This window comes from Citrus clementina, unplaced genomic scaffold (genome assembly GCF_000493195.1).
Source record: "Citrus clementina cultivar Clemenules unplaced genomic scaffold, Citrus_clementina_v1.0 scaffold_3, whole genome shotgun sequence".
NCBI classification, from domain to species: Eukaryota; Viridiplantae; Streptophyta; class Magnoliopsida; order Sapindales; family Rutaceae; genus Citrus; species Citrus x clementina.
The window spans coordinates 23,237,922-23,248,758 of NW_006262339.1; the positions used below are offsets into that span (position 1 = coordinate 23,237,922).

At 31.6% G+C, this 10,837-nt stretch overlaps 1 protein-coding gene across 1 annotated transcript; it reads left to right on the plus strand.

The window, feature by feature from the left end:
* Positions 1-3,571: 3,571 nt before the first annotated feature.
* LOC18047413 (protein BEARSKIN2) lies at positions 3,572-6,725 on the plus strand. The gene is made up of 3 exons (XM_006441738.1): positions 3,572-3,734; positions 5,149-5,420; positions 6,087-6,725. Exons 1-3 carry the CDS (start codon positions 3,572-3,574, stop codon positions 6,723-6,725), a joined length of 1,074 nt encoding a protein of 357 aa, XP_006441801.1.
* Positions 6,726-10,837: the final 4,112 nt, after the last annotated feature.

Sequence of the window (10,837 nt, forward strand, 5' to 3'; positions counted from 1 at the left end):
CACTGTTGCTTTCAGATATTGGATCTAATTAATACAACTGTACAACTTATATCCAATGGCTGATTGCAACAGTGGTACCGTACCACTGTTGCAACATAGTTTTGCTCTAAAATTAGACTCTAATGGCATTGTTGAGTGAAGATGAAGGAACATTCTTTCCTATATTAATTAATTGATGTATTTTAAGCTACTAAAGTTTAATTATTGGCATAATAAAATAAATGAATGTCTCAAGACCTATAATTAATTATTAATGGTTATATTGTTGAATTTAAATATAAAGAGGAAGAAACATGTAATCTTTTGTAATCTAATAATTATTTTCTATTTTTAATATTTTGTAATGTAATTATTTTTTAATCTCAACTAATATATTAGATAGTAGAAAATATAAGAAGATGAGAAATAGTGATGCCACATCACCTCTTGTAGTCTCAGCTTTATATATATATATATATGTGTATGATATTTTGATGGATAATATAGAAAAAGAAAGGGATTTTTCAACTTAAATTTTTAAATAAGGACATAAATGGTAAAACCGAAAAAAATATAAACCTACGTATCATTCCCCTTTTATTTAAATTAAATGCTTCGAATTTCATGACCAAAAATGTATTGTACAATTTGTCCAAAAATAATTTTCCATAAACAATCAAGTGATAGTTTTATTGAGAAAATGAGTATGAAAATTTAAATTCCTTGTTAAGTCTTCAAATTTAAAAGAGCTCCGTTCATTGATTGAATAAATAAAAGGTTTTCAGAAATATGCATGCTTTATTAATCATTTGTATAACAATTACTCATGTTGGTGTGCGCGCATACCAGATACCACACGGAGTTCACACTTGAACAAACGGCTAGCACTAATTGTCTTTAAACAATTACTCTTTGATTAATTAGACGAAATAATTAGATAACTTCAGGAAGTTATCCAGGCAATTAATGTTAAATCACAGTTGTCTTGCAGAAATAAATGAATAAATCCGTAAGTAAATTTCCATAAAACCGATTTTGACCACTGAATGAAGTCAAAGTTATGAGTCTTAACTTATAATCCTCTTAATTATCAAAACACGCCATTTATATTTGACATATGTGGGATAATTGCCAATGTAAAAGTATAACACAAAGGTCATTGTATGTTACATTATCAGTAATATACAATAAACCTTGAATCGTCACACAAAAATAAAATGTTGTAGTATGTGAAATAATTGAATTGTCACGTGTAACAACTTATGAGTTTGTGTATATTACACTATATGTGACTAAAAGTGAATTTTCTTTTTTCTAAAATAAGAGAAATAAAGTAAAATATGAAAATTGATGGGAAAAAAAAGGCTTGCCTCGATCAATCATGTTATAAGAAGATAATCCAACAATAATCAATTGAGAATAGGATTAGTTAAATATATAAGATTGAGACACTACAAGGAATTTGAAGGATGTTTTTTAAGTAACTTTTATTTAGTTAGTCAATTGAATTTAAATCTTGAGTAAGATTGGAGAAAATTAATTTGAACTTTGCTGGCTCCAACTTTTTTAATAATAAAAAAAGAAAACACTAATAAATTTAATGTAACTACTTATTTTCTAGCTAAACTTTGAATTAATTAGTTTTAGCTCCCCCAAACTCCTATGATTAACTGTCACAAAACCCTTTTTTTTTTTTTCAAAAACAATAATAGGGAAATGATACCAAAGTCAGTGAGTACGACTAGTTCATGAACTAGAATAAAGATGAATTTTCCATGAAATCTCCATCGTACAAATCATGCCATGTGGTTCCTATGTGTACAATTAATTCTAGATTCTAATTAAGGCTCGATCTTTATTATTCAATCCTCATCATCATCAATACCAAAAGAAAGAGCTTAATTCATCAATCAAATCAAACTCACTCGTATTTTAAATGTAGTTAAGGGATAATTTAATTAATATTAACAACAACTTAAGAATTTTGAACAGGAAGAAAGCGTGCAATTGAATCAAGAAAATTAATCTGCAAGCTCTCAAAGTCGTAGCCGCATGTGCAAACCCTAGCAATTGCGACTGCGTCTCCAACTATTGTTGTTTATTATATTAATTTCCAACTCAATAACATCATAAATTAATGAAAATAATATGAATTTAATAGAATAATTAAGATTATACAAGGTTATAAAATTAAGGCCGCCCAATAAAAAGTGAAAATCCCAAGAAGTTGTAGCTGTTTTTCCAAGCTCTTGCTTTGGGAACAATCAAATATCCACCATAATTAATATTATTTCTTATTTTATCGGGATCATTTATCTCTTTAAATACTTACGTTGAACTATAATTAACAATAGTGTCAAGGTGCTAGCCCAAGTGCGTGAAGCGCGTGCACGCTGTATACAAATTATTTGCATGTAAACGGAAAAGGAAAAAAAAAACTCATTTGTGATCGGTTAGATATTAATGATTGAGTGAGGCTAAGGCTTAGCTCAAGTGATGAAGAGCAGTTTTCTTAGAACTTATGTCATGAGCACGATCTTTCTTAGTGTGTGTATGTTAAATAACAAATAAAATAAAAAAGATATTATTAATTGAGTAATGTTAGTGATCTAAAAAAAATTATGCTAAATGATTAGAAATAGTTAAATTAAAATAAATGAATGATTCTACAAAATCACCATTCACTTTGTGAAAGTCACTTTACAAGGTAATTCATTAGAGATATATTTTTTGATAAATTTGAGATAACTAACACTGCTGCTATTCATTATATCAGAACATATAAATAAGTAAATCTTGATCAAATAAAAATACTCACATATTTCTTTTTTTTTTTCCAATTATAGTCTGATCATAACACACATGACAGAGACAGACAAAATGATATATTTTCTTGATGGTCACTCGATTCACTCGCCACTCATGTGAGCAATGTTCAAACATTAAACTTTTTGTACTACCCCAAGAAATTTTACATCAAGTGAACTATTATCCACACGTATTAAAAATTTTCCAATTATTAGATAAGTTCAAATTCAAATTCGGAGACTTAAGAAACTATACATCCTAAGTCGTCTTTTATAATTATGTAACATGTGTCACTTTACAAAAACGATTTTATTCATCTTATGCATGTAATATACATAATCCACATAGCTAGCTTCTCAGCTCGGGAAACATCACTAGAGAATGTTATATTAATTTGTACCATAATAATATTGTTAGTACTACTCTGGAACCTTCTTTGAATGGAGAGTTTTAATTCTCACGCTCCAAAGCAGCATGTAGAGAAAAAGAATATGATGCAAGCTTAAACTTGCATTTTACGATAGCTAGCTTTAAGCATTCCCTCCGCCGTAGTCACCGGCTCTCAACTTTCTCACATCACCATATACACCGTTGACATCCACTCACCACCATCTTTCCCTCTTCATATTTATAACTTAATTTCCCACGTCCAAAATTTTATCATCACTAGCTTTGCATCATTTTTCTTACTGTCCATCGCTCAATTCTTCGAATTATTAGTATTGTTATTATTATTACTACTAAGTGTTGAACATTTAGTATAGTACTGGTTGGCACGGCGGCTATGGCTTCTTCTGGCGGCGGTGTACCTCCGGGGTTCCGGTTTCATCCAACAGACGAGGAGCTGCTTCATTACTACTTGAGGAAGAAGGTTTCGTTTCAAAAGTTTGATATGGAAGTCATTAGAGAGGTGGATTTGAACAAGATGGAACCTTGGGAGTTGCAAGGTACATAAATTTTAATTAAGTTTGCCTGATATCAGTTTTATTTAGTTGTTTAATTTTCATTTGAATTCCATTGGAAAATTTCCAACGCTTTTTAATGCTAATTATTGTGCTTGATATCAATTAACATGGACTACTGTATACATGTTTCTTTTAGTAAAGCCAAACTTAAATAATAAGATTTGTTTTTAACTAAAAAGATTAAGACAAAAAATTCTTTTGAATGCCCATGTAAATCCAACTCTCTCTCTCTGTATTTTAATAACCCTACGTAAATTCATAGTTTTTGAGAATTTGGTACTATTGGGGGACTTAGTATAAGATTTCTAGGTATCCAACCTAAAAGACTAGCCTTTTAGATGGAGTGACCTACCACCTTATAAACCCAAGCATCTCCCCTTTACTAGCCAATGTGGGACACAACTCAACAATCCTCCCCTCGGATAAAGCCACCGCCGGACTCCGGTCCTTTCATCTGACACACTTGAGTTGTTCCACCACCACATTCCGGCTACTAGAGTCTAGCTCTGATACCACTTGTTAGGGGACTTAGCATAAGATTTCTAGGTATCCAATCCAAAAGACTAGCCTTTTAGGTGGAGTGACCTACCACTTTATAAACTCAAGCATCTCCCCTTTACTAGCCAATGTGGGACACAACTCAACAGGTACTATATAACTTTTAATGCTACTTTAAAATGATCATGAAAATTTTTCTTTTGGCCATGGCATAATAATAATTAACCAATCACAATTCCAATTTCTTCAACATTTTTTTACCATTATTAGTTTCTTAGTTTTGATTCGATGTGATTTTATGCTTAATCTAGAATCCAATTGTCTTTTTATAGTAATTTATTATCCAATTGTCTGTTTAAGAGTCTCATTTATATTGAAAAACTCTTTGCCAAATTGAATTTCATCTATGAGTATAGCTGAAAGCATCATGGACATTAAGATTAAAATATACAGATTATTAGATTATAATATTACTCATATTTCTCAGCCTTCATCACATGAAATTTGCTTATAATTTCTAAATAATAAAACGCAATTTGCAGTGCCAAATGATAGTTGAATTGACCAGTCGTTCAATATTCCTGACAATTCAGATTTATAAAACTTTTTAACGAGCGAAATATATAGGGCACGCTAAACTGATGAAGATTCGTAAATTATTTCTATTCGAAATAAATAAATAAAAAGGTATAAACTCTAGAGATCATTGACCACTTTTCACAGATCCGTCTCCATCATGGGATCAGAATCGGCTCAGTCAACCAGCAATTAACTTAATGCAACGATCAAAATTTAATTTCCATCCCTTATTTGAGGGAAGAGTTTAAGTGTCACAATAATTAATATAAAGTTTTTATCTCAGTATTGACGTGACACGATATTCAATACGTGCATGCAGAGAGATGCAGGATTGGGTCAACGCCGCAAAACGAGTGGTACTTTTTCAGTCACAAGGACAGGAAGTACCCAACGGGGTCGAGAACGAACAGGGCAACAAATGCAGGGTTTTGGAAGGCAACAGGGAGAGACAAGTGCATTCGGAACAGCTACAAGAAAATTGGTATGAGAAAAACCCTAGTGTTCTACAGAGGAAGAGCACCCCACGGCCAAAAGTCTGACTGGATTATGCACGAGTATCGGCTTGAAGATGGTGATGATGCCCAATCAAACGTGAGTTCCCACTTTTCTTTTCATCATTTTGTGTCTCCATTAATTTTGATGATGTTGTGATTGTTATGACAACTTCAAGTCAGAGGATTTTAACTATTCTGTTTGTGTGTAGATCAAAAGTCAAAACGAATTAATGCTTTGATTTCGTGCATCCCTGTGTTCCATTTGACCTATACTCTTCATATCTCTCTTTGAAGAATAATTCTCTGATATGAACTTCTTAATTGCCCGTATTCATGAATGAGTAACATTAGGCTTATAATTAATTAGGGTATAAAATCTGTATTGCAATTGATAATAATTTGATATTTATTGTTGACCGATTATCAAGGATATCGTATAGCCTCATCTTCATGGTTGCTTATATAAAGCTTTTCACCACTATTTTAAGTTCATTGTTAATTCACAGGACTAAAAGCACTGAGCACACACATATTGAAAAAAACTTTTCATATTAAGAGAAAATCTTAATTTGAATGAGAAAAATAATCATTTTTATTGAATCCTTATTAATTCTATTTTCAACCTATATCTTCCATTCACCTCAGAAGATAACATTCATTTACGATTTTCAGCATATCTCTCTGTACATTTTCCTTCGATGGAATTACTTTAAAAATTAATTCAGAAGATGTTGTTTTAATTTTCACATTTTATCTTTTGTAGGAAGATGGGTGGGTGATATGTAGGGTTTTCAAGAAGAAGAATCTATTCAAGATTGGAAATGAACAAAGCTCAAACATCAACTCATCATCATCCGGTCACCATCATCATCAACAATTCAACAACACTTCAAGCAACAATCACCAGTCTCACACAAGTGCTTTCATGCAAAGAGAAAACCAATATCTTCTTCGCGGCCAACACCCTGAGCTGGCCCTACATTATTCAACATCTCAAATGCTACCAACACCTCAATATTGTCTCTTCCAACCACAAGCCCTTGTTCCAAACTATTCAACTATCCCGTCCACCGCGGACTCACCAGCGGCGATGGTGAAGCAACTCATGTCAAACACTAGCAGGGATTGCGAGAGTGGAAGTGAAAACCTTAGGTATCATCACCAACAAGCTTGTGAGCCGGGGTTAGAGGTTGGAACATGTGAACCAACGGCAACTCACCAAATGGTTGCTGCAACCACCGGAGGAAGAGACGGTCAAGGGCTGAATGATTGGACGATGCTTGATCGGCTTGTGACAGAGGATTCATCAAAAGGGGTGACGTTTGAGGATCCAAATGCTCAACACCAAATTAATCAGCTTTCATTGCGTGGAGAGATGAACTTTTGGGGCTATGAAAAATAGAGGGTCGTGCTGATTTTAAATAATTATATATTTATTTTCATGGTATGAAATTGATTATATGGATTTGCGATTGATAATTATTTTTAATTAGAACTGAATATTTATACAAATTTAATTACTAAAACCCTTACAAAAGAAATCACTATCTAAATTGATAGTGACGGATTCCTGTATGTATTTAAATGAACTTTGATCCACGCATGCAAGTTTATATGTATTGCCTTATACTTTACATGTTTTCTATTTTTTTACCTTTAAAATTCTTTTTTTAGCTTGTTCTCAGTAATACACTAAAATAAGGGATTTCTTATTGGAAGGAGAATCATATAATCAAATATTTTCTGTTTGTCCGATGATATTCATAAGATTGAAAATATGTAATCGAATTATAAAATTGCTAATATTCGCTTGATTAAAGCACACAAAAATAACTCGTAAAACTTGTTATGAAGCTAAAGATTAAAATTAGCTTTATTTTAATTTTAATATTTTCCTTTTCCATATTTATTTCATTTAAAAAAACCGGGTGCATCTTGCTTGATACACAACTTCACAGTAGCTTAGATGTCTTACATTTTTATGATATATTGACAAGAAATTAGCTTTAATTACCTAATATTTTCTGCCGTTGATCAAAGCTAAGATTGCATGGTGAGGATTGATTTCACGTGGATCAATGACTTGGCAAGTATTTCTTTTTAAGCAAAACTTTCCTGCCAATGCTGGTTAATTCATTATACACTATACACTAAGCTGACCTGCACCAATAGGCTTAATTGCTAGTTATGCATAAAAGAGAAGTTGAAACTAGATTTTGATAACTCCCTTGCTTACTTCACTATGTTTAAAATATTCTCTACCCTTTATTGTTTTCCTTTAATATTTCCTTAATTTTCTCAGAAACCAATCACTACCTAATCTTGAATCTAAGGCGTTTGTTTTTTTGTCTGAAATCTGAATAGACCTGAATTAGTTTGAATTATGAATAAATCTGAATGTCTGAATCTAAATAATATGTTTGTTTTTTTGTCTGAATCTCAAAAAACAAGTATTAAGCTGTTTGTTTTTTTCAACTTAAAAAACTGAAAATATGTACTTTTACATTTGTATCCTTATTAAATTTGAATATCAAATAAATAATATATTAAATACCACAATATTTTAACATTTATAAGTAAAACTATATTCAAGTGAATACATAATTATTTTAGAATTTTAATATATAAAATACCATAAATATAAGAAAGAAAAAACAGAGATATTTTTATGTGGGGTAAATGTCTATGGGTGAGTTTTGGGATAGACATAAAAAATAAATTATAAAGCAGAGATATTTTTTACATTAATAAGTAATTGACTTAATTCAAATTTCTCCATTAAGTAAAAAGCCAAAAAAATATTGGCTTATTTTATTAAGTCAAAATTATCTAAAAAGTCTCATTAAGTTATAAAAACAAACATCTCTAATTAACTTAATTAATTAAGTTAAGTCACTTTAAGTCATTAAGTTAAAAAACAAACGCCACATAAGTGTTTTTTTTTTCTAATTCGAACAAAAACAAAAAAATAGAAAAAAAAAAGTAAAAAATGCGATGGCTGACACAAAATATTATTTATGCGACGATGCTTCTTTTAATTCCACTCCTACCATTAGAAGCCACTCCAAATGTACTCATCCAAAGATTTTCAAAGATTATGAGTTTGAATGTGGCTATTTGTAAGATTGTGGTTATAAACTCCAGTTTCTATAAGGATTCAAATGTGATGGGTAGTCGTGGTATACTAGTGGGGTAGTTGCGGTAAACCTCAGGAAAACCTCAAACAGAGGTGTGCTATGCAGAAAAGAAGAGGATTTTATAACCAACATATTGAGGGATATGTTGATTTAGACCATAAATGACTGAGATGGAAGAAGGTTAATGATAGTGTGTCTATTTAGGGTGAACCCTAGTAAGTAAGTTAGAAGTCTACTTTGCAATATGTGGTCGCTTTATTTACAACCAAATTTGAGTATGTTATTTTAACAGAAGTAATTAAAGAGTCAAACTTGATCAAAGGAATGATTAGGGAGCTAGTGGTCATCTGAGCAATGTTTGTGTGTTTTTTCATAGCCAAAGGGTAGCAGATTTGAATAAAAATCAGGTGTACCACAAGAGAACAAAACACATAAATATGAGAATACGTTTCATCTGAGATGAAATTAACAAAGAAGGCAAAAAAAGTTAGTGCCCAAACTTTTTGCAATCAAAATTCGATATATGTGATTAATGGTTTTAAGTTTCATCGCTAAAAATAATTTTAGTGAATAAATATGTTTCATCGCTAAAAATAGTTTTAGCGACAAATAAATTTTTTCCATGAAAACTCTTTGATATGTTAGAAGAGCATGTTTTGGTGATAAAAATAAATTTTTTTCACTAAAAATCGTTTTAGCAACGAAATCTATTCATCGCGAAAACTCTTAATCTGCAAAAAAGTAAGTTTTGTAGATGAAAATAAATATACATTGTTAAAACTCTTTGATATGCCAAAAGAGCATGTTTTAGTGACGAAAATAAACTTCCTCGCTAAAACTACAAATAAATTTCATAGATAAAAACTCTTTGATATGCCAAAAGAGCATATTTTAATGACGAAAATAAACTTCCTCGCTAAAACAACAAATAAATTTCATTGCTAAAACTCTTTGATATGCCAAAAGAGCATATTTTAATGACGAAAATATATTTCATTGCAAAAAGTAGTTTTAACGATGAACTCTATTCGCAGCTAAAACTCTTTGATATGTCAAAATATCATATTTTAGCGGGAAAAATAAATTTTATATTTTAGCAACAAAATTTATCAACTTAATTACTTGCACCTACAATGGAAAACAAACATTTACTATATCCACGCTATGAGGCCACATGCCTTGCAAACCAAGAAGCTCATAAAGAAACATTAGTGCATAATCGACGTATGCAAACCTAGACTTCCATTGAAATTGATCCATTCTAAAACTAGCTAGAATAAACTTGATACAATGATCAAAACTTCATGAACTAAGTATATCAAGAGTTATTCTCTCGTTTAAATGTCCACTATTTGTTGAAATTAATTCATAGCAGCAATGTATTATACACAGAATTGCTCAAATATCTTGTGCATTGAAGTTGACAATTTCTATTTTTAAGTAACATTTTTTAGTAAAAAGACTAGATTTTAACAAGAGAATTTATAATTGTCTTATACTACTAATCAGTAAGATGCTAGAAAACGAAAAGTTATGACTGAAGATTCATCATGCAATTATTAAATCTTTTTATTTAATTGATTTAATTGTCTATTAAATCTTTTTGCTTTAACCTTGACACTGGCAACGCCAGACGATCTAGCATATTCAGAGCGATTGCGATCAAGATCAAGATATTGGATACCAATTTCGGTGTCTTGGAGAGGAAGCTTTACTTGAACAATTATCAGATAATCAGGCGCTTGACGGCAAGTGTCTGTCCCAAAAATCACCATCTGGATGGGTAAGTCTGGCCCGACTGGCTTTTCAGTTTCAGGAAACCACTCGACGGTAAGAGACGGCCACTCAAGCATGATGAACAGATCATACAAAAACGACGTGTTCCCCTTCCATTGCTTGTTCTCTTTGAGTATCAACCTTTGCTTTTCTATTTGTTGTCTTTGTCTTTGTCATTGTCCATTTTTCAAGAAATTGATTGAAACTAAAGCAAGAAAAAATGAGGCGTAAAATTGTTAAAATGAGTGAAAGAACAAAGAACTCACCGGAGTCAGAGATTTGATAGGAGGACAGAGGTCTTTTAGGGCACTAGATCGGAGCAGATAGAGAGCGCGGTGGAGAGAGGGGGATTTTGCGGGAAAAAAAGATTGTAAGTGAGCGCGCCTTGAGGTGACGTGATAGGGAGAGTGCGAATTAGTTATCAAGAGATGAAAATTTTGCTTTTTAATTATCGAAAAGTATCATAAGTTTGTTATCTCAATTTTTTTTTTTAACATTCCACATTGTTGTGTTGTGAAGCAAATCTGTTGATGAAAACGCCAGCTGATGTCGCGTTTTGGAAAATCAAACTTGTATTCCCTGGAACGACATGCATGAAGGT